At 45.1% G+C, this 27,699-nt stretch overlaps 1 protein-coding gene across 2 annotated transcripts; it reads left to right on the top strand.

The window, feature by feature from the left end:
* The first annotated feature begins 8,280 nt into the window (after window positions 1-8,280).
* Window positions 8,281-23,017, top strand: IGBP1 (immunoglobulin binding protein 1). Of its 2 annotated transcripts, none has more exons than XM_050965196.1 (6): window positions 8,281-8,493; window positions 9,923-10,234; window positions 13,047-13,242; window positions 14,653-14,735; window positions 20,858-20,970; window positions 22,511-23,017. In XM_050965196.1, exons 1-6 carry the CDS (start codon window positions 8,303-8,305, stop codon window positions 22,657-22,659), a joined length of 1,044 nt encoding a protein of 347 aa, XP_050821153.1. In that variant the 5' UTR covers window positions 8,281-8,302; the 3' UTR covers window positions 22,660-23,017. The 2 variants fall into 2 exon arrangements, with proteins under 2 accessions (XP_050821153.1, XP_050821154.1); XM_050965197.1 differs by lacking the exon at window positions 8,281-8,493 and adding an exon at window positions 9,622-9,641.
* Window positions 23,018-27,699: the final 4,682 nt, after the last annotated feature.

A 27,699-nucleotide genomic window follows, 5' to 3' on the forward strand; every position in this document is an offset into this window, starting at 1 on the left:
TAGGAAATCACAGAAGGTGATAGTACACTAGATGTGAATCTCCAGTGGTTTGAGAAAAACCAGACTGTTTTGTGCTAAATCTGGAAAGGCATCATTTCTGGAGCAGTTAGAGGATAGTCCCACTCTATCTGGCACTGGTGAGGTTGTACCTGGGAGGCATCATTCAGTTCTGGGCCTCTCAGCCCCAGACATATTGGCGAAAGCTCCAAGTAGAGCAACAATAATAATTGGGAGTTGCAGGGACTGATTAATGAGCAGCGATTGAAAAGGTTAAAACTCTCATGTGAGGGGAACACGAGACGTGTAATGGAATGAAGGGTGCAAACACTTTAAGGACTTATTTAGGGTGGTACAAGGGGATATAAGTAGGTGTCATGGGCTGAAGCTGAGAGGGAATGTGGGGGTGGGGGTCAGACCCAGTGTCTAGTCCCCCAGCTCCAATTACTCTTATTATTTAGCATAGTGGAACAGTTTCGGCAAGAGAGGTTGAGGGAGCCCTGCATCACAATATCCTATAGCTCCCCTGAGAGGCAGGGGAGACCTCCTTTTCCAACCAAAGGCAGCTAGTCAGCTGCCACTGCAGCCTCAGGGTGTGTGTCGTCTTTCTTCCCCAATAGGGGAATAGATAAATGATCTGGGTAGTAGTGGATCCCTGGCCCTCATCCCCTCACTGATGGTAGTCCCACAGAACTAGAGAAGGTAGGTTGTGTGGGTTGGGGTGGAATGCTCTTTTTACCAGAAATCTTTAAGTACCCCCTAATTTGCATGAAATGGAGCAGATTGTAGCTTCTATTTGTTTACTCCTGCAGCTGAAGGCTTATCATAGCGTGAGCAAGAGCTTGGTGAATGATTACATATATGTGCAGGAGAACCATTTTTGCTTCCGCATACTATGTTCATTATTTAATATGAAGGGGCAGCCTGCAAAGAGATGTCCCACTAGGCAATACTCAGTCACTATCCAAGCAGCTAGGCTGCGTTCTCATACCGGTAGTCAGAACTGGCTGTGCCTATGTTGAATATAAAGGCAGATACAGGCCATATCCAGCCTAGAGCCCATACCTTTGGCCACCCCTGCTGTAAGTGGCTCTGTAAATCTAATGAATCCTAAAGAAGAGCTGATGTAGCTTGAAAGCTACATCTCTCACCAACACAAGTTGGTCCAATAAAAGATATAGGGTTACCAGATAGCAACTGTGAAAAAATGGGATGGGGTGGGGGATAATAGGTGCCTATATAAGAAAAAGTCCCAAAAAACAGGACTGTCCCTTTAAAAATGGGATGTCTGGTCACCCTAGATATTACCTCACCCACCTTGTCACTGAAAATCTAACTCATTTTAGCCCTAGGAGGGCAGCAGGTGAAAACAGGAGCCATAGCTCACAGTAGGGGAAAGGTCTGGGCTCCTGACAATTCAACAGCACAGGTAAGAGCCTGCCCACACTGCTGGGTGGACCTGCTTGCTCACTCTAGACAAGACCTGGGGGGGGGCAGGGGCATTGTCTCAGCTTCCCATTATTTCCTTTCATCTTTCAGTCTAGGATACATTTGGCTAATGTTGATAATGCTCCTCTAGGCCTGTTTGACCCCACCCCAGATAATCTACACTGAAACTGCTCACACACAATACAAAGGGGTGGGGTGCTATGCCTGACCATCAGCATGTTTGCAATTAGCCAGAGAGCACCACTTCAAAGAGGGAGCATCAGATCTGGTGAGCAGTTGTTGAGCCTGATAAGAGAACAGGCACTTCATAGGATTTCCTTTAGTTCTGGGCAAGGGATTTATTCTTCAAGGAGCGGGCAAGTTCCAGTTAGCAGACAAAGAAAGGCCATCAATAGGAAAGATGGAAGTGGCCTTCATCTTATCTTCCCTGTTTCTAAATGGAGCAGCGTCCCTTACCCTCCTCCCGAAGGCTTCAGCTCTGCAGAGTGGGGGGTATCTAGCTTTCTTCAACTCCCCTATACATTGTTGTTGTCCTTGGAGAATCATAGAAGATTAGAGTTAGAAGAGACCTCAGGAGGTCATCCAGTCCAACCCCCTGCTCAAAGCACGACCAACTCCAACTAAATCATCCCAGCCAGGGCTTTGTCAAGCTGGGTCTTAAAAATCTCTCCACCTTTCTAGGTAACCCATTCTAGTGCTTCACCACCCTCCTAGTGAAATAGTTTTTCCTAATATCCAACTGCAAAATAACTCAGTTGCTACGTGCCAACAATTGCTTCTTTAGGGCAGGTTCTGTCATGCTGCTTTGTTCAGACTCTGTGCTAATTTTTAAACAAGACTTGCCCATAGCAACATCCACTCCATAAACACCTTCTGGAGAATCCCTGGATTCACTGACAGGGGCAGGTTTGCTCCTACCATGTGCACACACATACATTTCGGGGTGGAGAGAGTTGTTTCACAGGCCTGGAAATCCTGCTAAATTGAGAACAGCTGAGGCTTCCTCATTGGGGGAAGGGGGAAAGAAAAGAGTTCTGCCTGTCCAGGTGGAAGAAATTAAGGGCTCGACTCTTGTTAATACCAAACATATGCCTCTCTGGTTTAGCTGATCTAGGACAATAAAATGACAAAGGTCCTCATTACTGAGCTAACCTTAGTACTCTAATAAGCTAGAGGAGCTGTTTAAGACAGCAAAACAGATGACCCTATGAGAAAGGAAAGAGCAGCTCCCTGCCTCCATTTCCCCACCCCAAGCCAAAGGGAGACAAACAAATGACTGGTTGACGTTCTACAAGAAGTTGACTCCTGTTTGTTGTTTCTTCTGGCTGTTATCCTGCTGAGGTTCCACTGCAGCCAATTTGAAGTCTAAGTCTGTTTATGTACAGGCTAGTGGGAGTTGCTTCACAATTCATCGCTTCTGTCGGCTGAGTTCACACCATGGGCTCATCTTATTCTATTCTATAAACTCGCTGTGGGCCACTGTCCCATCCCTCTCTATTTCAAGGGCTCCCTGCAACTCCCCACCACCCTCTCCCTGGTGCTCTGTGTGTACCCCCATATTAGGGCCCTGTATTCTCTCCCACTATGCCAGGGGATGTGAGGGTTTATTTACTTTAGCCTCACCAACCCTCCTGTGGGGTAGCCATCTGTGGAGCATGGTAGCCATTTAACAGCATCAGTATACAGGTGTTTAGGACAGGAAGTGAAGTAGAATCCTTTATCCAACTGAAAATGTAGGCAGCATTTAGGGAGCTTGAATTCATGCCCATTGGAATTTGGCTAGGAACCTGGGTTCAGTATGATGACGTCTCAGAAAACGCTCTGAGTAATCGGGTTTGGTCTGATGTCCTCTGAAAGTTGGCACCTTCAGCAGTATGATGCTCCCAGCTCCAGGATGGGGTTGTGGTAGAGAAATAAAACTGGCAAGAGACTGGGTCTGTGCTGGTCAGGGCCTAGCCCACAGGTTATTGCTAGGAAATTGGATCATACTAGTCCCGCTCTCTGTGAGGCTTGGGGCCAACTACCACATGTAGATCTCTCTGATTCTGCTAACGTATCGTGGGCACCTAGCCTAGCAGTCTGGGAAGGAAGAGCCTGTGTTTACACTAGATTTTTTCCCTAACATTTCCCACTGGTGCTGCCGGCAGCTAGCCTCACCAGTGGGAGTGTAGTTGCAGGCCAGCTCCTGCTGTCTAAACCAGCTCAGAGCAAGTCTAGGTTACACAATGGTTAAAATGATGGAGGAGCCAGTATACCCTACAAGTCCTTCTGTTGCTATCACCTGGGGCGCTGCGTGTCCTAGAAGAGGATTACACTGTTGAAATCCCATTTCTAGAAGTAACAGTGGGTGGTTCAATGGGAGGTACTCGCCCCTCTTGACGAATCGATGTGCTGTACCCCCCTCACCCCCGCTTCAGTTGGATAGGATTCTTCTTCTACTGGTCTGCTGTGTGGTGTCCCAGTCTAGAGATGGCTGCATTTATGCAGTGGGTAAAATGATTAAATAGAGAGTGCATAATTCATTAGTAAAGAGGTTTGGGATCCATTTGGATGACAGGCTACAGAAATTTAAAACAAAATATTACTTTTAAGAAAATCTACACCTTTCCAGGGCTGAATCCATGTCTGTACTGGATTGTCTGTGTCTGATTTAGATCATGAGCTACTTATTATTATTATTAATAATCCAGTACAGCAAAAACCTCTTTAAAAAAACCTGCAGCAGCACTAGCTCTAATACAGCAGCATCAAGGTATTACTGGTGATCTTGCAATAGGTGCTTCTGGCTTCTTCAAGGGAGGGGAGAGGCCAAAACCGGAACCCACACCTCACCAAGAGTTACTTTAATCCCTGGGATGAGACACAGTATGTGGGGGTGTTGCACCTCACTGAGAGACCAATCACAAAGGCTACTATGGTCTTGGTTGGCTTTTCCCACCAAATCAATGAGCAGCAGCAGTTCAGTCAGGCATTTCCTGCTCTTTCAGTCTTGCAATGAATTAGCTCCATCTGGGGAAGTGCAACAGGCAAAGCATATCAATGGACCGTGTGTCTGTGTCCAGCATGTGCTTCTAGTACAGCCAATATGCGATATTTCAGTTTTATAAAGCTTTTATTGGAAAGGATTCCCTGCTCTTCTCCTGTCACACAATAGGACTATGGGTGCAGCATCCAGATTTTCATTTTCACTGTAATTTCTTCCTGGTAAGGTTAATGGGGAAAAATGAGACTAACAATGGTCTAACAAATACATTTTCAGAGAGCTGTGCAAAGGAAATTGGAGCAAAAATCATGGGGAAAGGTAAGACAATTAGCTTTAGGAAAGCTAGGTTTTCTCTGAATTAAAAGTAACATTGGTTTAAGATGGTGCCCTGCTACTTTGCCCATTTTGCTAACAAGGGAAGATGCATGGCAAAGCTTGTAAATAAAATTGTCCACAATAGATCATTTTCATGTGTCCACCAAAAGCTTGGAGCAGATACACAGCCCCCATATAAAGCACTAACATCAAACAAACAGGCTTCCTGACTAACAGTGAAAAAATGCACAGAGCACACTGTGGGACCATGAAAGTGGGAGTCGTGACCAGGCTGGCAGGAACAGGCTTCTCTCAGAATTTTGCCCATGGAAGCTTCTTGAAATTCACAGTTAATTTACCTGAACATACAGAGGATGAGACTTTGCCCTGTACACAGGCAAATGGTATATTCCTGAGGTAAAATGGGTCTTTGATAATGGTCAAGGTTTAGAAATGCTGCTCCAGACATATGCAAAGGTACAATTTATTTTAAAAAATAACCACCAAAATGTTAAAACTATGGCAATAACCCATAAGGTGAAGTATACATTCCCAATCCCTATTGGAATCTTGTCAAGATTTTGTCCATATCTTCCACTGGCAATGAGCGCTACAGCTTAAATACATCGTGCATGAACAAGTATATCCTTTCAACAGTTTTGCATTTCCTACTTTTTAATTTCACTGTCTTGTTCTTACATTATAAAACAAGGTGAATGGAAGCCCTCAATCTACCTGTCCTATAACATTGATACTTCTATCATATACCTTCTTATTTGTCTCCTTTATAAGGTAACTAATCCTAGTCTTTTCTATCACTCCTCTTATGAGTTTTTCCATATGTTTGATCCTTCTCATTGCTCTTCTCTGACCCCTGCCTCCAGTTCTGCAATATCCTTTTTTAAATGGAGTGACTAGTACCATACACAGTATTGCAGGTGAGGCTGCACTGTTGATTTATCTATTCCACTTCAGTGAACTGGAAGATATCACTGGGAATTTCCAGGGCCTTGAAAATTTGTCTCCGCTATTGCAGAGAACAGAAAAGAAAAAAGAAAAGGAGTAGGTTCTTTCACCTCAAAGGGACTACTAGGAAACTAAGACCCCTCCTTCCTGGCCCAGGCATATCAACCAAAACCAACACTGAAAACAAAAAAAGAAGGGGAACAAACAGCCTCTCTGACTCTAAACAAACCTTGGAGGTTTTCCATATATTTACTCGGTTCACTGCTTTCTTGCGCTACAGAGTATAATTAGACAAGTAACAAACCATTCACTAAATTACCCTGGCTTCATAGTCTTTTTTTCGAGAGCATAGTAACACTTTCTGAGACAATATAGCCTCAACTCAAGGAGACAATTGCAACCCCATGCAGTATCTTTGAGGACCTCTGTATTAAATATAGGAAGACAAAAATGGGGGCGGGAACTTTTGGTATAAAAAGGCTGAATTAAGCTGACACAGGATTTTCTTTCTGATCCAGCAAAATTTTTGTCTAAGGGAGTTCCACTCCTGCTGAAGGCTTTGGCACCGTAAGTAGAGCCCTGCGTGGATACCAAATTTATATCTGCAGGTGTGGATACCTGAGGAGCTGCAAGGCTCTACCGGGAACAGCAGCGGCAAAAGCAGCTGCACGTCCAGCCACTGCTTGCAGGAGCCAGTGCCCCGTGCGGGCAGCTCCTCCAGTGTGGCTATATCGCCCATAGCCTTGCCCATGGGAATGGGCACCAAACTCATTGACTTTCATGCTCCCAGTCTAGCATGACCAGGGACAGCTGCCACTGAGCCTGGTGCCTGCCCCAGTGGGCAGGGATGGTACAGCCATGCCGGAGGAGCTGCCCGTGTGAGGCGCTGGCTCATGTGAGCGGTGGCCAGATGTGCAGCTGCCTTTTGCTACTGCTGTTCCCGGTAGAGCTCTGCAACTCCTTGGATATCCACTTTATACCTGCATCTGCGGATATACATTTGGTATCCACGTAGGACTCTAACCATAAGACTGATGGGTGAATCCTGGTATGTTTAGTGTGTGTTTAAACTTGTTTTATTGTTTTTATACATTTTTTCTGTAATGCTTTTACCTTAAGAATAAAGGTACTGCTGAGAAAGCTGCATGGTCACTTGTAACTGGTGGCAACATATTGATCATTGTCCTTGGAGGAAAAATCACAGCCCGCTGCTCCCAGATGGGAACATGGAGATGAGAAGCCTCAGGGAGCAGCTGGGCTCCCAGTGGGGAGCTGTGCAGAGCTGAGAGTTCTGGATCTGTTTCCCACACTGCCACTCGATGGAAGCACTCCTGGTGAGGACGTGTTCCACTAACAGTAGGAGGGTAGTGTGGACATCAGCCACTGCAGTAATTAATGCAGTGGCTATAAGTCGACCTAACATACGTCAATTTAAGATTGTAGCATAAACATAGCCTCAGGCTTCCTGCTTCTGATATAAGGCATTAAAACAAATTAGATTCTTTAGCTATTTGTTCTTCAAACTCCATTTTGACCTTCTAACTTCTCTACTGCTTATTGCCTGCAATAATTTATGCTCCTGTTTCTTGGGCTCATGATGGACAGACTTACAGATTTTGAAGGATTTCTGTTTGGTTAAATAGCCTCTCAAACTTTGGCCTTCTGACTATACTGGTTTCCTCCGTGCTTCCTGATTCCTTTTTTATCCAGCAGTATACATCTCTTCTGAGATTCCATTATTGTTTTTTCTTAATAGCATCCCAGCCACCTCTAAGGATTTTATTTCACTTTTAGCTTTAGGGCATTTTTGATTAACCTCATTTTATTGATCATTTCTTTTCTAAAGATAGTCTGTGGATTGTGGAAAGCAATGTCATGTGCCAATATGAGATGTGTTACAGGCATATGGTAGCGATCCAAAGTCATCAGCATGTCAGATTTTTCTAGTGTGAAGATGGTCATAGAGTTTTAATAAAAACTAAGTTAAGGACACACAGTCTTCTTTTTGCTGCTGCTCCTATAAGGAATTCATAGGTAAGGAAAGGTAACATACACGTTTTCCTGGAGGCTTTGTAGAATTGTAGAGTCAGGCAGTTTGCTCAACCACTATACAATTAACAGTAACACATTCTAGTGGAGTTGATTATGGCTGACACACGTGTTTCCTATGAATTGACAGGGTTGGTTTAGGTATTTGTTGCAGTCCATGGAAGGGCACCATCCCGGGCACAGCTGGCCATGGAACCCAGGCGTCCTGCCACGCTGGGTGTGACTCTCGCTTTCCGCCGGCCCAGCCCACCTGGAAGCCAGGCCCAGCAGGCGCCCTTTGGCCTTTGTGCGGTGCAAGGCCGCCGCTGGCGCCAGAGGCGCGGCAGCCCAGGTACATCAGCCGGGGCTGCCTGGGGTCGCCCACGAGGAGACTCTCCACAAGCTGCCTCAACCCCCGAACCCTCCGCGCAACTCGCTCTGTTTCGTCGACCAAGATGGCGAACGGGCGCGTCACTTCAGGGCTGCCTCTACTAATATGGCGGCCGGGCGCGCCTGTGCCGCTCCCGGCAGGAGTTGCGCCTCGGCCCCGCGCACCTTCCTAAGATGGCGGCGGGGACAGCAGAGACGCCACCGCGTCTCCCCGAACTGCTGGAATCGGGCTGGCGGCTCCTGGAGGAGGTGGACGCCAGTACGGAGCCCTCCTCGGGGGCCCCGGCGCTCCAGGACAAGGTCCGGCGGGGGCTCGACCTCCTGCAGCAGGCAGCCCGCGGCGTAGCGCAGCTCGACCTCTTCAGGTGCGCGGCCGAGCTGCTCCTTCGGGGGCTGGAGGCTTCAGGGCGCGCCCCCCTTTTCCCGGGCTCTGCGCCCTTCCCCCGGGCAGCCGGCCCGGTCCCGCCCCCCTCTCCCCGGGCTCCGCGGCCCCTTCCCCTGGATGGCCGGGCCCGGGCTCTGCGGACTCGACCAAGCAGTCGGGCTACCTCGGTCCGCGCACTCGGTGGCCGAGCCTGCTGCCTGTCGCCTGGGTGGGCCGGGCGGTCAGTCTCGGAGCCTGCTGTCGGTCCTGGGAGCGCAGGTTTAGACAGGCCGCGGGTGTTTGAAGCCCCACGTCACTGAACCCTTCCCAGATCTTCAAATGTCCCCGGTAGGAAGCAGCTCCCTTACACCGGGCCTCTGGCTGGGGTAGGAACCTGAACTGGTGCCACTAGCAGTGAAAAGGGTTTGCAAAATATCCCTAATAGAGGCAAGATTATGGAGCGGTAGCTGCAGAGCTTTGGTTAGGGTCTGGGACTCCCAATGTTCGGATCACTGAATCCTGCTTCTCCGGTAAGTATCGTTTCCAAGCAGCGGGTATGAATGAAAATCCCAGATGTACTGTTTGTGGTAGGGAAGAGAGAACTCCTGCTGCCACCTCTGTGGCAGTTCAGTGGTTAAGTTTTACAGAAGACGACAAGCATTTCAAAGCATGTCAGAACAGTTTTGGCTTTGTGCAAAATGATAAGATGTGTATATTTGCTCGACTTCATAAAGTGCAATATTTAAAAAAACCATGGACAACATTCTTGATAGAGAAGCAGAAAGCTACATACTAGTTTTATACTACTTTATTTTTCAGAGCCCTCCCACCCCCCATGGAGAAACTACCCTGGAATGTCGCCACCACCTTGCAGATGAGGGGCATTGGCTTTCATAGCCCATCAGTTCTGTGGCTTGGTCTGTCAGAGGGATTGCTTCATAGTAACATGAAGTGCTCCATCACCTACATGCAAAGCATCCTGCATTTATTTTCTTGCTGGTCCTGTTAGCAAGAAATCAAGTTAGAGAATTAAAACTGGCCCCCATTAATCAATGGGCTGGTCTACAACTATTTTAGGAGCGCATAACAATCCATAGAATACGGTGATGCAGAAAGACCTAAATCAGTTGCTAAAGAGCATTGTATGTTGTGAGTATTACTGTATCTGGGGCCTTGTCTAGGCTAAGATAAAAGCTATGGTGATATAAAATATTAGCTAACATATTTTATAAAACCCATCTCTTATCCTAGTTTAGACAGGACTTCAGAGCTTGCACTCCAGTCTTCAGCTGAGGAAATGTGTTCCATCCATCCCTTCCTTTTGGTCCTCTTCCCATGGCAGAGATGTGGAGATTACAGCTCTTCCTATACATGCCATAGGCATGAACCCAATAGGGCAGAGGTACAAGAAGATCTTATTTCTCTTTCAGCCAAAATGAAGACCTGGAGGAGATTGCATCTGCTGACCTGAAGTATCTGCTGCTACCTGCTTTGTTGGGAGCCCTCACCATGAAACAAGTCAATCTCAGCAAGCGACTGGAGCATGTGCAGAGTGCTCGTGCTCACTTCATGGACTTCCTGAAGCTCTGCAAGACCTACCAGATTGGCAAGTTCCACCTTCCACCAATGCCAGAGAGTCCTAATGAAAATGAGCCTACAGAGAGTACTTCCGGGGCTGGCCCAGCTGGCAGACAGTCCAGTCTCGTGGCCATGGCATCTAGTAGACAAGCAAAAATTGAAAGGTAGGTCTTCCCACCCGCCCCCACCTTAAAGCAGTTGCAGATACAAAAGTAGGGGTGGAAAAGGAGAATATTTCATAGTACAAAATGTACAGTATGATGTTATAGAAATGAAGACTATAAAATGGTAAAGAGAATAGCTTGAATTGTAATTAAAGTGAAAAAACAGTTTTTCATCATCCATTTGTTAAATAACGTGCATTCTAGTTTTCAAGATATTCACCATAGGTATCATTTAATGCTATAAAGTTCTCCCTGGGCAGGAGAGCCCTTGATTTACTATAGCATTCATTAATAGGCACGTTGATTACAACGTCTATTTAGTAGTTGTAATCACTCAGGTAACTATGACCCCATCCTGCACAGAGAGGAACCATTTGTGCAGTATTTACCAGACTGGAGCCTAAAGTTGTAAATGAGAGGAAAAGAAATATTACCAGAGCCTCTGTTTCAGGCGTGGCCAAATTTAGTGACCCACCGAGCTGCATATGAACACATGGTCCCAGCCCCAGAGAGTTCATTTTCTAAGATAAATGGATTTGGGATGGTAAAATAGCATCATTTCACTGATCCAGTTGTCTCCACAACCTTTTTACTGTGAGGGGGAAGAACACCATACACTTATCAAAGTCCTCAGTACTGCTACCTCTTCTTTAGCATAAGCTTTAATGCAACAATTTAAACAATGCCTATTTTTCAAATTGAATAATAAGATATGATGTACATATAAGGTCAGTTCTTGCTATGAGACCAAGGTTGTTGGCTACAATATGTATATGGGAGGAGGAGGGGAGGCAACATCTCTGTAGATTCTGTTCAAGGGCAAGCTGCAGTCTGATCTGGGAAGTTGGCTTGATGTCAGCAGTGAGGAATCACATTGACTTCGATTAAAGACAAGCATAGTTCACACAGACTGGGCAAGATTTTCTTATGTGGATTCACCAGTACACCTCAGTTCAGGTGAATGGCACCTCATCCTTATATTCCAGACCTGCATGTTCCTGCCTCCTCTTCCCCCTCACCCTCCATCACCCCAAGTGCATGGAGGCCCTCAACTGTAACTGGAAGGAATGTGGTAGAATTCTAGAGTCTGGGGAATAGTAATAAAACGTGTGGTGTCCTTGGAGTAATTTATTTGAAGAGGATTGTCCTACGTCAAAGTATAAAGGTCACTTGGATGGGATCACTTCCCTTATACTGCTCCTGGAGGGAAGTTGGAGGTCTGGTCCTTCTGTTGCTTACGTTTATGCTTCTCCAGCCCCTCAGTATTGATTTTAGTAAGAGATTCTCCTGAATGATCAGCACTTCCAACCCCCTTAGTCTCTCTCTCCTTGGTTCTTAATGTTTTATTCTGAGGACCCCAGAAACGATTCCCTAGCTGAGTTTGTTAATCACTGAAACTGGGCATAAGGGGCTAGCCGTAGAAGCATACTTTATTTAAATAATAATCCCATAAAGTAATAAAACAGCTCCCTGCTTTCTAGTTCAGGTGTCCTTTTGCACTTTGAACTCAAGGATTCAGACTTTGAAGCCCAGATCTCTGTCTAGCCAGGAATTACTGCATCCTATAGGATCCTCTCTGATATCTTTATTTCCTAAGAAGGGTTTAATTAGCTCTCATGTTGGTGGTCTCTCAGCAGGGGCAGTAAAGATTTTAGGCCATGAAGTTCGAGTGCCCCTTTACTTCAGGTAATCCCTCCATTAGGAGTATTGGTTGTATTGTGTGTGGGATACTCATTGCCTGTGCCCATGCACTATCTATTCTATGCATAGGTGGCTTTCTACCGTAATAAAATTTACTTGAGAAAAACCAAATGACCTTTGCTGTAATATTTTATGCACCATGGGTGGTTTTTTTAATGTGGTTTTTACACAAGGTACCCATAGTGGCTATTGTTGGAGAAGTTCCTGGGTGTTAAGTACTCCCTTATTTGCAGTTATTCACACATCCTGTCAGCATGACTTTTCTCTTTAAAATGCTAGTTTCCTTAAGATGGCAACGTACTCACTTTAAAATTGTATCTCTGGTTTTCGTTAATGGTCAGCAGGCTTTTTGACATCTCAGCCAGCATCTTATTTGAAATATCTCCACTTTGCTGTTAAATAAGATATACCTGCAGCTAAGGTCTGTTCTTACCCACACTGCAGCAATGAGCTGTCAAAAACTGCCCTTTTGTATATTTTTTTTGAGTTCCAAAAATTGCATTAGGCACCTCACAAAAACAGGTGAAGATCCCTTGCTTGCTCCAAAGAGCATATAATCTAAACTTGATCTGACACGTCAAAGAAGGATCATAAACGGACAAAGTGAAGGGGAGAGGAAAGGGAGACTGTAGCAGATTTCCCTCTTGGATTGTGCTATATGCATGTGACTTTATATATTCTCATAGCCTTACAGGGGAAAGGGAAGGCCTTTAGTCAAGAAGATAAAGCCACCTGCTGGATGCTGATTAGTACTGATTAGTATGGGAAGAGTGTCCTTGTACTCCACGTTAGGGTTCTCAAACTAGTTTGTGGGGCACTTTGCTGATAGTCTCCAGAGAGTGGGCTGGCCATAAGGTGCTGACTTGTATTGAAATATATTGCTTTACTTTTCCCCGTAAGCCGCTGCTGTAGTTCTTTTGGGATATGTTCTAATTCTGAACTTCAGAGCTACTTGTCCCGAAAGGTAATTTCTCTAACAAAGTGTGATCCACCCTGTAACAACATCCTGAACTCTCTTTGCTGTACTGTCAGCTGTGTCAGAATACTATCTGTTAAAAAGTTGTTTGAAAGAAGCTCCTTAAATGGTCCTATCTCTCCCTCCCTGAGGCAGATACAAGCAGAAGAAGGAGGTGGAGAATAGGTTGGCCTCCATGAAAGCTTTTTTGAAGAGTGGCCAGGCGGAGGAGGAACAGATACGGGAATTCTACATGCTGCAAATCCAGAAGTGGATCACAACGAGCCTGGAGGAAATAGAGAGCATTGACCAGGAAATGGTGATTTTGAGAGGAAGGAATGCACTAAAACAGGTATGAGATTTGGGATATTTCGTGGGGTGTGGGTCTTGTAGGTTGATAACTGACATTGGTGAGCCTGAAACAAAAAGAAAGATTTTTGGATGGTTTCAATGGCAGAGCTTCATATGTGAAGTCATGGGTTAAAATCCTACATAGATCACAAGTGAAATGAATGGAGGGATCTCCGTTTAATGTCTAATAGATATTTGTCTGTATTAACAAACCAGGAGCAAATTTGCATGACCTTTTCTAGTTGTGGACAGTCAAGGCTTGCAACAGCAAAGTGTTGCACATCAGACTAGAGGTACATTTAAAGATTGCTGGAGCAGGTTTGCCCTGTTTCTCTACACTATGCCAGATTGTCAGTCCCTCACTCTTAAAATAATAAATCTGCCACAGTTAAAATAATAAACCAGTGATTTTTTAAGCATGCAATCTTGGCTTTCAGAATGTCCAGGTGCCATCTGAAAGGAGTGACCCTGTTTAAACAGTAAAAGCCCCGTCAGCAAATGCAACGTCTGTATCACACAGAATGATGCTGTTTTCAAGAGTTCAAGCTTTGTGCTGTTCACTTAAAATGTCTACTGGTTAGAATTAGAAACACATTAAATGGATATTGCATAAAATATTCCAGCTTTATTTGGGATGTAAACTTGTTTTGTGCACTTCAGTGACCTGTCTCTGTAGCACTGTCAGCTGGAGTGACAGCGCTCTGCTCATCTGCAGTGCTTTGAGGTGGTAGAATTACTGTTGGTGATAGGATTTACTGAGTGGCAGATGTGCCATGTTTGGTCTCTGGGAGAAATAATTGGTCTTGTTTCTTTCCTCCAGATTAGTCTAGCTCAACTGCAGCTGCCTCATGTTTTATCAGCTTCTTGCTTTCACCCAGGACAGGAGTGCCTGAGGCACAGGGAAGTAACGTCACATGCTGAAGCTCACCTAGGAAGTTAACGGCGTAGCATGGGTTAAGGCCGGAACTTGTCAGACTCGTGCTATGTCTATGCTGCAGCTGGCGCGTGATTCCCATCACCAGTAGATAAGTGCACTTGGTTTGCTCGAGCAAGTATGCTAAAAACAGCAGTGTGGTCATTGTGGGACAGATGGTGGCTCAGGCTAGCCATCTGAACTTCAACACAGGGAATCAGGCGGCCTTGGACTCAGGCAGGAAGCCCGAGCCACTGCCTGTGCCACAACATCCATCCTGCTGTTTTTAGCACAATATCTCAAACAGAGCTAGCACAGGTCGCTCTCCTCACTGGGAATCACACCTCCCAGCTGCAGTGTAGACGTACCCTCAGTATGTTTCTCTGACTGCAGAGGTGGCACTCTTCTCATGCTCTGCACTTGCGGACATGGAGGGGGATGCAGGGGAGGTTATTCTGAATGTAAATCTTCTGTTTGCTTTTTGTTTCCCATCTCAAGGCTTCAGCACCTCCTCAGACTTCTCAGCATCCCAGGACTGCAATGAAACCTTTCATTCTCACCCGAGACGCCATGCAGGCTAAGTATGTTGCACCATAATAATGTTAGATGCAATCTCTGTCATACAGCACTTGCGTTTACAAAAGACTAAGCTGGGCTCAGGGCATCCTTCCACGTCCAAAGGAAATATTTCTTCAATACTTGCACCACATCATGATGGCTTTTATCGTATGTGGTGAGGTGAGAGTCTGTAAGATACCTCCTCCCACTTTTCCTTTCCTTTTATTTCCCCTCTACCAGCATGCTCCAATATGCTGTCCTGGCATCTCTCTGTGGAGTGCACTGGTCCAAGAGAACCACCATATCTATGGTCTGTTTTCTTTATATTTCGTTAACTGGGGAGAGTTCCCAGCTGGCAAGGCTTCCTTTGCCCCTCTCTGAGCCCTCAGTGTGTCATAGCAGCATCACTGTTGTTACTCAAGCAGTGAGTAACATAAGAACTGCTGTACCAGGTCAGACCAAAGGTCCATCCAGCCCAGCATCTGTCTACCGACAGTGGCCAATGTCAGGTGCTCCAGAGGGAGTGAAGCTAACAGGCAATGATCAAGCGATCTCTCTCCTGCCATCCATCTCCATCCTCTGATGAACAGAGGCTAGGGACACCATTCCTTACCCATCCTGACTAATAGCCATTTATGTACCTAGCCACCATGAATTTATCCAGTTCCCTTTTAAACATTGTTATAGTCCCAGCCTTCACAACCTCCTCAGGTAAGGAGTTCCACAAGTTGACTGTGTGCTGTGTGAAGAAGAACTTCCTTTTATTTGTTTTAACCCTGCTACCTATTAATTTCATTTGGTGACCCCTAGTTCTTGTATTATGGGAATAAGTAAATAACTTTTCCTCATCCACTTTCTCTACATCACTCATGATTTTATATACCTCTATCATATCCCCCCTTAGTCTCCTCTTTTCCAAGCTGAAGAGGCCTAGCCTCTTTGATCTTTCCTCGTATGGGACCCTCTCCAACCCCCTAATCATTTTAGTTGGCCGTTTCTGAACCTTTTCTAGAGCTAGAATATCTTTTTTGAGGTGAGGAGACCACATCTGTACATAGTATTCGAGATGTGAGCGTACCATGGATTTATATAAAGGCAATAAGATATTCTCTGTCTTATTCTCTATCCCCTTTTTAATGATTCCTAACATCCTGTTTGCTTTTTTGACCACCTCTGCGCACTGCGTGGACATCTTCAGAGAACTATCCACGATGACACCAAGATCTTTTTCCTGACTCGTTGTAGCTAAAGTAGGCCCCATCATATTGTACGTATATTTGGGGTTATTTTTTCCAATGTGCATTCCTTTACATTTATCCATATTAAATTTCATTTGCCATTTTATTTTCTAGTCACTTAGTTTTGTGAGATCATTTTGAAGTTCTTCACAATCTGCTTTGGTCTTAACTATCTTGAGTAGTTTAGTATCATCTGCAAACTTTGCCACCTCACTATTTACCCCTTTCTCCAGATCATTTATGAATAAATTGAATAGGATTGGTCCTAGGACTGACCCCTGGGGAACACCACTAGTTACCCCTCTCCATTCTGAGAATTTACCATTAATTCCTACCCTTTGTTCCCTGTCTTTTAACCAGTTTTCAATCCATGAAAGGACCTTCCCTTTTATCCCGTGACAGCTTAATTTATGTAAGAGCCTTTGGTGAGGGACCTTGTCAAAGGCTTTCTGGAAATCTAAGTACACTGTGTCCACTGGATCCCCCTTGTCCACATGTTTGTTGACCCCTTCAAAGAACTCTTAATAGATTAGTAAGACACAATTTCCCATTACAGAAACCATGTTGACTATTGCTCAACAGTTTGTTTTTCTATGTGTCTGACAATTTTATTCTTAACTATTGTTTCGACTAATTTGCCTGGTACCGACGCTAGACTTACCGGTCTGTAATTACCGGGATCACCTCTGGAGCCCTTTTTTAAATATTGGCGTTACATTAGCTAACTTCCAGTCATTGGGTACCAAAGCCGATTTAAAGGACAGGCTACAAACCTTAGTTAATAGTTCTGCAACTTCATATTTGAGTTCTTTCAGAACTCTTGGGTGAATGCCATCTGGTCCCGGTGAGTTGTTAATGTTGAGTTTATCAATTAATTCCAAAACCTCCTCTAGTGACACTTCAATCTGTGACAGTTCCTCAGATTTGTCACCTACAAAAGCCGGCTCAGGTTTGAGAATCTCCCTCACATCTCAGCCATGAAGACTGAAGCAAATAATCCATTTAGTTTCTCCACAACGACTTCATCGTCTTTAAGTGCTCCTTTTGTATTTTGATCGTCAAGGGGCCCCACTGGTTGTTTAGCAGGCTTCACTGGTTGAGTCTCTTAGCACTTCCTTTATCAATCTAGGGCTTGAAACAGAGCCAAAAAAGGAAAGAAGGTTGGTGGCTAGTAGGCAGTCTGAGTTGGCCCACTATGCTGCTCTTTGCTCCACCTTTGTTACATTCCCTTTTCGTCCTATGTTTAAAGAAAATTTTACTCCGGCAAAGCTTGAGATTTTGGATCTCTCCATAGGAGTGAGGTGCATGTTTGTGCTCAGGGATCTGGGTAACTGTTGTAGTTTGTCAATGTCAGTCTCTAATGTGATGTGTCAATGCGTTAGAGCCAATGAAAGCTATGACTTCAGAAGCAATCTGTCCATCAGTCTAATGGCAAACTCAGGAGAAGACTGTCATATAGCCAAAATAAATAACCTTGATAGGGAAGCAAGATATTATCTACTAGAGAGGTCTGCTGTGTTTTTTGAGAAACACATATAACTCCTTAATTCTAGCTGTTAATAGGAAGTGCACTGAATGGATTCAGGATTTTATATTTGTATACCTACCAGTTAATTGTATCGGGAAGAGTATGGTTGCCAGGTCTTTTGTCACCATCCTGTGCCTAAGCTTTTTGCCATGTTCACAGTATGGCCTTTGTTGGGATCTTAAAATGTTTGTTTAGCTAAGTAAAGGACTGGATTCTGAGCTTGGTTCCTAGTTGCTTGGTGGTCTACAGGGGTGTTGTCTGTCCTTATCCTTTGGGGTGAATGGATGCTGCTTCAAGGGTCCTAAGAGCTGAGCAGGTCTCTGCCTTTTAGACTTCTGGGATGGTCTCTGTGGATATAAGGTTACTGGAGAGCAAATTGCTGTAGGCTTGAACTCTGTGTAAATACATTAGTTCCAGCACAAACCATGTTTATGTCCCTGTAGCGAGGTGGTGGGATACCCCACAGCCCCGCTGACGAACGAACCTCCCCTACCACAACTGTGGGCGGAGCCCCGGGACCTGCGCCCGCCCCTCAGGTCACGTCGCAGACCTGGAAGTATAAAAGCTGGCCTGCAGAGCTCAGTCGAGGCCCAGTCACCACGGGCCAGACATCTGCGGCCGCTGCCAACCGGAGCTCACACCCAGCCAGCCGGGACCGCCCCGCGCCAGCTACCCCGAGGAGGACTGGCCGGGACCGCCCCGCGCCAGCTACCCCGAGGAGGACTGGCCGGGACCGCCCCGCGCCAGCTACCCCGAGGAGGACTGGCCGGGACCGCCCCGCGCCAGCTACCCCGAGTAGCTGGTGAGCTACCATCGGCTACTTACCCAGAGGAACCGATGGTATTTGAGCCCGCCGATGACGCTACAACGCGTCAGGTACCCTACGAGGGGGAGTGTGGAAGTAGCCCGGGGGCAGCCGACCCCAGTCTGGCTGTAACACTGCCAGAGCCAATGTCAGTGTGTTGCGGCCAGGATCCCCATTGACAGCAGCGAGTCTCAGCCGCTGCTAGGGCCCTGGGCTGGGATGCAGTGGAGTGGGAGGGCCTGCGTCCCCCCTGCCACCCCACTCCGGGGTGGCAGACTCCCCCTTCCCCTGGCCTGAGGAGGCCGAAGCCTAGGAGTATTGCTCAGCCCTGCCTGAGGGCCTGAGCATTCTGACTCAGTGTTTGTTGTCCCACCCTGACCTAGGGCCTGGGCTGGTTTCGGACTATTGACTCAGCCCCGCCCCAGGGTCTGAACCCCTCTAACTGAGTGTGCGTTATTCCCCATGACAGCAGAGCCACCGGCTGGCAAACTAGAGCGAGGCGGTGGGATACCCCACAGCCCCGCTGAGGGACACACCGCGGCCGAGCCACACTACAGTCCTGCATAGCGTTACAGGATAAATGTAAGGTGTCCCAAAGTAGGTATATGTATCATAACATGTATTAGACATTCCTTGCCATTAGTGATTTGACCTACAACTGCTGAGCCCCAAATCCTCAGAGAAGATGTTGATTACAACTATTTTGTGCAGAATAACAGCATATATCCAGAGTTCACGGCGGGGCGGGGAGTGTGGATTAAGCCCATAGTGACAGACTCCAGAATAGAAGTAGCCCTCTCCCAGAAGATGGCAAAGTGCAGTATGCAACCAGTTTGCTGTTTCCCTATCCTTTTTGATATAGAACCCCACTAGGCCACATTACAGGCTTTGGGACAGAACAAGACAGGAAATGGAGGAAGAGACATTTCTAACCTTATAGCAGTATTACTGTAATGTCCCATTTGAGGGGGAAAATTAAAAAAAAAAATGTTTCCAGAGGTTGATACTTGCCCCTCTGCTGTTCCTAGTGAGCTTAAATTATCCTGATGAGGCAGTGACACAGTACAGCAGGCGCTGTAGGAGATGGAAGGGTATGTGTGTAAAGTTACTAAATGGGAAGACTGTAGGAAAGGGAAATCAATGAAAGCATCCAAATCTGTGTTCTTCATTGACTGATACAGTAAATAAAATGGATTGTTGCCAGATCTTCATTATGGCCATTAGATGCAAAAATGAATAAGCCAAATAAGTGGAAATGAGCTAAAAGCAGCAGGAGACTGCATCGGATACACCCTGACTTTGACCGATGAGCCTAATAATGAACAGAAGTAATGAGGATTCAGTAGTCCTGGGCTATTGTCAGACCAAGAGCCTGAAGAAAACAAGAACAGGCTGGAGGGGAACAAAGTGTATATTGTAGAAAGAGAAACATCTTCAGTGGACTGGAAGCGAGTCTAAGTTATTCTCTGGGGAGCAGTTTAAAGCAAAGCTCTGAGTTGTTTCACTCTGAGATGACAGTAGAGCAAGCAGCCATGGCCAGAAGCTGTGGAATCAAAAAGCTAAGTCAGACTAATGCGTTAGTGGAACAGACTCGTTGAGAAGGTGGCTGAGGCACTATCCTTGCAGAATCGAGATCAGGGAAGATGAGATTCTGGTGGGAAGGATTCATAAAGTTCTGAGTGATGACCGAAGTGGCCTTGTCTGGCCCTTCTGTCTCTTTCTGTGGGACTCCAGAACATAGTTCCTTGCTGGGACTTCCTTTTGTTTACAAGAAAACTGAAAGGAGTTTGCTCTGAGGAGGATAGAAGAATCTCTAATAGTCCAGTGGTCAGGATGACCTCGTGGTTCACAAAGGATCCAGAAGAAAGACGCTGAATACAAGGATCAGACTATAAACTCTGGCTGTCAAGCCTGTGGAGAAATTGGAATGATTTGTACTGCTTTAACTAGACAACAGAGATCTTTGCAGGAATGGAATTCTAAGGCATTCTGTTCTAAAGTCCTTAACTATCTTCTGGCCCCAGAATGACATCCTCAATCTTGTTAATTTGATATGTGACTGGATCTAAACTCATCTTAATCATTTTTATAATTGTGTGTTTCAAGTGCCCCTCATGCAAATGCAACAGCTTTGCAAATTTATTAGCTACCACCACTGAAATGCAGTCACTTTGTGGGGAGAACATCAGCCAGGCAGATGATTTTCTGTGCACTGCAGCATCATAAGGGAAGAGTTTTTTGGTCAATGATTCTAAGTCTAATCCTGCCTTTACCAAATGGGCCAAAAGGAGGTGAATATCTGTATGGAACTTACAGGGTCATGCTTTCCTCTTTATTTTATTTCTTACTCAACAGGAAAAATAACATAGTACTAATCAGAACGGTTCATTTAAACAGACTAAGGATTCTCTTGAATGGGAGGTGAGAATATGCTTGATAAGTTGGGGCTGCCCTGGAAACACTGTCTTGGTGTGGTGTGGGTACCTGCGATATGAGGCCGCAACAGGAGGATTAACTTGACGTAGAATGTGCACCATGTGTGCAGCTTTGTTAACTATCTGTTTCTTCCTTCAGGGTGTTAGGAGCTGGCTATCCTAGCCTGGCAACGATGACAGTAAATGATTGGTACGAACAGCGCTGTAAACAGGGCATCATGCCCAACAAAGGCAACCCTCTGACAGCAGCAGGTATGGAGCAGTAAGGAAAATGTAAATGGGGGTGCTAATGATCCTAGGAATCGCAAACCAGTGTGCATTATTGCAGTGTCAGGAAAATTGGTTGAAACAATTATGCACAATTGTAAAACAACCAGATAAACATAATACGATGGAGACAGGCTGAAACATCTTTTGTAAAGGAAAAAGTCTGACTTTTTAATTTACTAGTGTTCTGTGAGCCTGCTAACAAAATAGGAACAGGCATGCTTTTTGAAAATCCAGATATGCTGTAACCTGTTGTCCTTCAAAGTCTGTCACAAGAGGCTATTAAGAAAACTTAAGTAGCAGTAGAGTTACAGGCAAAGTATTGCCGTGGCTCTGAAACAGAAAACAAAAGGAAGGGGGGGAAGAGTGAAGAATGCAAGGAACTTCAGAGGGACCCAACAAACCTAGCTGAATGAGCAACACGATGGCAGATGAGTGTGGGGGAATGTAAGCTAGTGTACCTCAGAAGGAATCATTTGAACTCATCATGCATAGAACTGGGTTCTTAATTACCTGGAACCACTAAGGAAAGATATTTGAGTGTCACTGCAGACATCTCAATGAATACACCTGTTCAATATGCAGCAGCAGTTCAAAAAGCAAACCGTGTTAGGATGTATAAAGAGTTGGATGGAGAATAATACTGAAAACATATTGCCATAATATAGATCAGGGCACACCTTCTCTTAGATCAGAATGGAACACACTTACTCTATCTTTTTTGAGATGGGCTGACCAGAAATGGAAGAGTCTGTATATGGGCCACAAAAGTGATGAAAGGTTTTGGAGAGACTTCTATTTGAAGAGGTACATGGTGCAGTTTAGAGAAGAGAGAAATAAAAGAGGATATGATAGTTATTTAAAAACAAAACCTAAGATGCAAAGAAAGTAAAGGGTACACAAAAGGTAAATGGGAGGACCCATTCTCATAATACAAAAACAGGGAATGCTTAATGAAAATGAAAGGTAGTCCCAGCCCCAAAGAACGTATATGTAAGTTGGTGAAATGACTAGCACCATGGGGCCCTGGACTGTCGGCACTACTGCAAATAAATTATGGAGTAATATACTAAACTGAGGACTCTTCTCCTCCCCACCCCCCATATTAACCACTGGAACTCTCTGCCACATCATCTCTGAAGTAAGAGCCTAATAGGATTTTAAAAAAGGATTAGACACTTATATGACTGAGTGTATCCACAGTTATATTTGAGTAGAAAAACAGAAAGGATATAAGCCTTTGTGCTTCAGGGCATAAGTCAGCCATTAACTGGGGCAGGGGGCGGTTAGAAAGACACTTTCCCTATGGATGTGTTTCATCATTGGCCACGGTGGACTTTCTTGCACCTTTCTCTGCAACAGACAGGCTACCAATCTAGATGAGCCATTAGGATGATCCCATTTGGCAAGTCCTTTGTTCTTAAAGGTCATATTCCAGGAGTCATCACTGCAGAGAACTTGACTGGTGATTCTTATTTGTTTCCGTTTCCCTGTGTGGTAGCTTACTCTCTTTCTTGACCATCAGCAAATCTTTCTGAAGAGGAGCTACAGAAAGAGCAGCAGGAGAAGAAGGTGGAAGAGGATGATGAGGAAACTCTACAGAGAATTCGAGCCTGGGAGGACTGGAAAGACACACACCCAAAGGGATATGGGAACCGAAAGAACATGGGCTGACTGTCAAAGGGATGAGTAGGGCAGGAGAGTCTCAACTGAGTGCACTCCATGATATAACGGGAGTATATAGCTGTACATATGCAGGGTGGTCCTTGGCTTCTGCTGGGGGCTCACCTGTAGAAGGGGAGTGAACTGGACAATTTGTCTTGATTTACATTAAATATCAGAGAGTGCACTTGTCATGGAGTGATGATTTGGCAAAGCTTCATCAAGTGGGGGGCCTTTACTTGAGGGATCAGAGCAAAACTTCCCTGATCCTCCTAAAGTCCTATTCATTTGAAAGTGGCTCTTTGTGTTGTTGATGGCTGTATTTATTTTTCTCTATTTTTAAAAGAATAAATTTTCTTGTGCTGCTTAATTCTTCAGGTAGTTTCTTGCTTCTGGCCTTATCCTCTGCCCATGTTTCTTTATCATGCTGATACCCTTCCGCGGCCCTGGACAGTGGCGTACAGGTGGACAGCATGGGAAGTGAGCGTTTAGACAACAATTTGTAGGAGTAAGTTATCAGTTGAGGCTCTGAAGGGGGAGTTCATAAACATATGATTTATCTTTTGTGAAGGGCTGTAGTTACAAAGGGCCTCTTGTGCAACCAGCAAGTGATGACGCTGCTTCCAGTGTCAGACGTCTTTATTGTTCCCCAGGTGGCTAACAGAAATGCCGTCTTTCCGTGTAAAACAGGCAAGATGTCTCAAGGACACTGGCTTTAAATGATGGTGTAAGACCCAATACAACTGCGACAGTAGGGATGTCAGTTTCCAGCACTGCTGCAGTCTCCGTTTGAATTCGAAATGGAGACTTTGTGTGGCTATAGCACTTCTCTAGAGAATACAAAAGAGCTGCCTATGTCTTGAGACCCGCTTCTGACCAATAACTGAAATAAAGGTAAATATCAAGGGGAGACCAGAACTACTTACGGGGCTGCCAGGGGCTAGAATTAAGAAATAAGGTGATATTAAATGGAAATTTCAGGCTGTTCATTGAGACAAGCTGTGTGGTGGAGGCTCCTTGTTTGGATTGTTTAAGCTAGTTTAGATAGAAGACTTAATGTAAAAAAGGTAAGAAAATGCTGCAGGGAAGAATAATCCTATACTGGCTGAGAAGGGATAAAAAGAGAACTTGCTTGCCAGCAGCTCTGCACTATATTGCCCCCTCCCCTTGCATGTTTGTCAGGGATCAGTAATGGTTTCTGAACCCACTGTATAACTGTTCTGCCACTGAAAGCCTTGTTACAACTGTTTGTTTGACTTAACACTGTTGGCTAAATTTCTTGGCTGCTAACATGGTCAGTCCTGGGTACAAGGCAGGCCATTAGGTAGACACCTCTGATTTCCAAGGTTCATCTTGGAATTTCCAACCAGAGCCCAATTAATCGCCTGTCTCTGCTTACCTTTTTGGGAATGAAGTCTGGTTTTTAAAAAGGCTTAGTGCTCATTTTTTATATCTAGTAGTTGGTACCAAAAGTAGCCAGAGTTCTGGTCCTGCTTGGCAGAGGCCTTGGTGGAGAGAGGCTCAGTACTGGGTACTGAAATTCACTCATTTACAAAAGCAATTTTTTTAGGAGGAAAGATTCTGCATACCTGCAACTTCCTCCATGCTGCTGCTGTCAATGTGGTCAGTGCTGCACCTGGACTTCCCTTATCTCTACACTCCATATAGGAGGCTCTGTATTGTTTTGGCTGACCTTAAAACTCAGAATGGGATCTTAAGAACTAGTTTTAATGAGAAAGTAACCCTGTGCACAGACGAACCCAGTTTGCCAGAGTTACACATCTGTGTCTTGGAGTCTCTGCTGCTTCAAGCATGTGGCCCATGCACACAATGAAATTCTTTGGTCATAGTGTGTGTTAGGGCTGTGTCTGCACTCTAGGTGTCCTCCAGTACCAGGGTATAAAGGATGGAGGAAGCCCAACTGTTCCTTAATTCTTTCTTGCTGCAGCAAGGTGGAACCCTTGCGGTGTTTGCTTCTCTGTGACTCTTGCAGTTAGTTTAGTTGGGTTTAGAAAAAAGGTGTTGTACCCATGTTATCAGTACTACTTGGTCCTTTGGTCAGCAGTTGAGACTTTGAAACTATCTACTTCCCCTACCCTCGGCAGAAGGGATGCATGAGTGCCCTAGCACACCAGAAAGGGTAGCCTCACCATCTTCTCCAACAGGAGACAGTAGAGACTTATCTCCTGCCCATCCCCTCCATTGGGTCTTTCCCTGACTTCCTAGTGTGGAGCTGAGACTGCTCTTAAAACAGGAGATGGCATGTATCTCACAGGGAGCAAGTCCCTAGCATCCTCCTCTGTGTCCGTCAGTCCAACATCCATATGCTTGAGTCATGGTCCTGAGGTAGGCAGCCACATACCTGCAAGCCAACATCCTTTTGCCCCTCTTTTAGGGTTAAATCCTCTTATCCTAAAAGGCAGGTCAGTTAGTGCAACCATACCTCCTAGAGAGAGGTGAAACAATTGATCCTAGTGGCAATTTTGATGAAGTAGTCAATCCCTCTGTCAGTGGTTTTCAATCTTTTTTCATTTGCAGACCCCTACAAAACTTCAAATGGAGGTGTGGACCCCTTTGGAAATCTTAGACATAGTCTGTGAACCCCCAGGGGTCAATGGACCACTGGTTGAAAACCACTGCTCTGTGTCTTGTCCAACAAATGACTTCAATGCATTCCAAGACCTGAAATGTATGGTCAAGACCCTTAATGTTCCACTGGAAGTATTGAAGAGAAGTCACACAAGTCACTAGATATTCTGCACCCTTCTGTACCTGATAGATTCATCATGTCTATTACCAAGGGATTGTTAAGAGCCTGTAAAGGACAAGAGTGGAATCCATGTGGACAAATACTTGAAAAAGTAACTGTTCTCTCCCTTACAGCAATGGTGGTTCTTCAGCATGGGTTGTCCACATGGATTCCAGAACCATTTTTGCTGCTGCTAAGGAGTGCTACACTTCTATCCTGTATTGGCAAAGGAACTGAGGGGTGTTGGGCACACTTCACTCTTTATGCCCTCAGTGTGGGATAAGGGCATCTAAGGCCCAGGAGTTGCCCCAGTGGCTACTACTGGCCAAAAGAACCTGATCTTGCATGTATGGGGTGCATGTGCCTCAAGAGAAGAAGCCATATGGACAAAACGTCTTGAACCGCAGTTACTGTAAGGTAAGTAAGTTTTCTTTTTGACTGATTCTCTCAAAGTAGAACACAAAACTCTGTCCCAGTTCTAGCATGTGCCATGGAAAAACAAGTTTAATTCTTCACAATGCATAGTGTTGACTTGGTGGAAGATGCTAATTTGTTAAATCTCATCTCTAATTACCAGGATTAGATGTAATTTTGCGAAGAGGATCAAAATGCAATACCTTTTCCCAACTTCTTTTAGGAGCTAGTCTTAGCTGGAGGTTCATCTCTACGTACAACCTAGTCCAAGGGAAGCACTGGGCTGCAATAGCTGTGAGGCTAACACCTTGTAGTTAGAGGTGAAGACCAGTCAGTCTGTAGTGAATATACACTAGTGACCTATAAAAACCTAGAAGTGTTACAGGCTCTCAAATCCAAACCAGTCTGCAGCAAATAGAGGGTAAAAAGTAACCTAGTGCTAGCTTTCTTCAGAACTATAGATACAAATTCCAAGCAATCATTAGCAAATGTACAGCATGCATACTTTCTCCTTGCTTTGTCAAGTTTCTCTCAACTACCTATCACACAACAGTCTAAAATTCTTCCTCAATGACACTTTTTTTTCTTCAGTCCTTTTAAAATCCAAATATAACTTCTGACACAAGTTGTGGTTTTGGTGCTAGAGCGGTCTCTTTTGGCAATAGATGTTCATGTGCAAAGGCTTGTATTTTTATCAGTGCTTGGGAATATGACACAAATATTTTCTGTTTCTATTGGTGAATGTAGCTTTTAGCAGAAGTAATGGTTAAAGTGGCATCCATTCTTCAGAAGTTAGAATATGCCTGTTTACAAGATATTTTTGCCCTTTTTTTAACAGCAAACATGGAACTTCTCTTCTTCAGTACTGAAATTCACTCTAATTTACAAAAGCAGATTTTTTTAGGAGGAAGGATTCTGCATACCTGCCACTTCCTCCATGCTGCTGTTGTCAGTGTGGTCAGTGCCACACCTGTGAAAAGTATAAGGCAGAAGAGGAAAAATAGGCATCCAGCTAGGTACTCAGATTGCCTAAACAACCAGCAACAGCTGAATACTTAGAGCACAGCCGAGAGCGAGAACATCCAGTGGCAACCTCATGTAGTGCCTGACCCAGAACATCTTACCCCAACTCTGTAGCACTTAACATAGCATTGCCTGGCTCCTCCTTCAATAACTATATACTATACCTAGGAGTCCACTCCAGCACCCAGAAGGCAGTAGAAAGATTCCTATTGATTTCAGTGTGAGTAGGATCAATCCTGGGATACCACAATCCAGAATTCTGACTCTGGCTTCAGACTGTCATCTTTCTGCTGCTGTGGTTCTGGTCTGTTTTCCAGTAAGCCTTGGAAGAGATGGGTGACAGGAAAAGCATTCAGTGTCAAGGATGCCTAGGACAAGAAATCAGATCTTCTACGTCAAGGTATAATCTCTGCTACAGTGAGCAGGAAGGACCCTTTCCCATGTGAAGCCTTGACCAATTTGCCAGGCGCATCGTAGAAGGGAGTGAGGCAGTTGTGCCTTCTTGAATATATTAGCTGTCGGCTACTGGATTTAACAGTCTAAGCCAGTGTGGCAAATGCTACTTTCCTCTCACAAATGATGATTTGAGTTTAACTTTTTTAACATTTTCAACTTGCCTTTAATTAGAATCCCACCACTAACAGCTGGGCAGTAGTTTGTGACATGTCCAGGAAAGTACCATTCCATGCAGGGGGGAAGACAGATTCAGGCAAGTGTCTTCTGATGAAAATATCCAGCATTGTGTACATTTGTGTAAGTGGGTGAAGGGTGCAGGATCCTTTATGGAAACAGCCACCTGAGACCTTCTGCTAACTCGTCCTTCTTAATACCACAGTTTTCTTCTTGCTTTTTCAAATGTGGGCAGA

The sequence above is a fragment of the Gopherus flavomarginatus genome, chromosome 8, assembly GCF_025201925.1.
Source record: "Gopherus flavomarginatus isolate rGopFla2 chromosome 8, rGopFla2.mat.asm, whole genome shotgun sequence".
NCBI lineage: Eukaryota > Metazoa > Chordata > Testudines > Testudinidae > Gopherus > Gopherus flavomarginatus.

Bases quoted from the DNA above. Each gene is read 5' to 3' on its own strand.
- IGBP1 (XM_050965196.1), top strand. From the start codon at position 8,303: ATGGCGGCGGGGACAGCAGAGACGCCACCGCGTCTCCCCGAACTGCTG. The intron at 8,494-9,922 runs GTGCGCGGCCGA...TTTCTCTTTCAG, and splicing joins GCGCAGCTCGACCTCTTCAG to CCAAAATGAAGACCTGGAGG. The intron at 13,243-14,652 runs GTATGAGATTTG...TCCCATCTCAAG, and splicing joins GAAGGAATGCACTAAAACAG to GCTTCAGCACCTCCTCAGAC.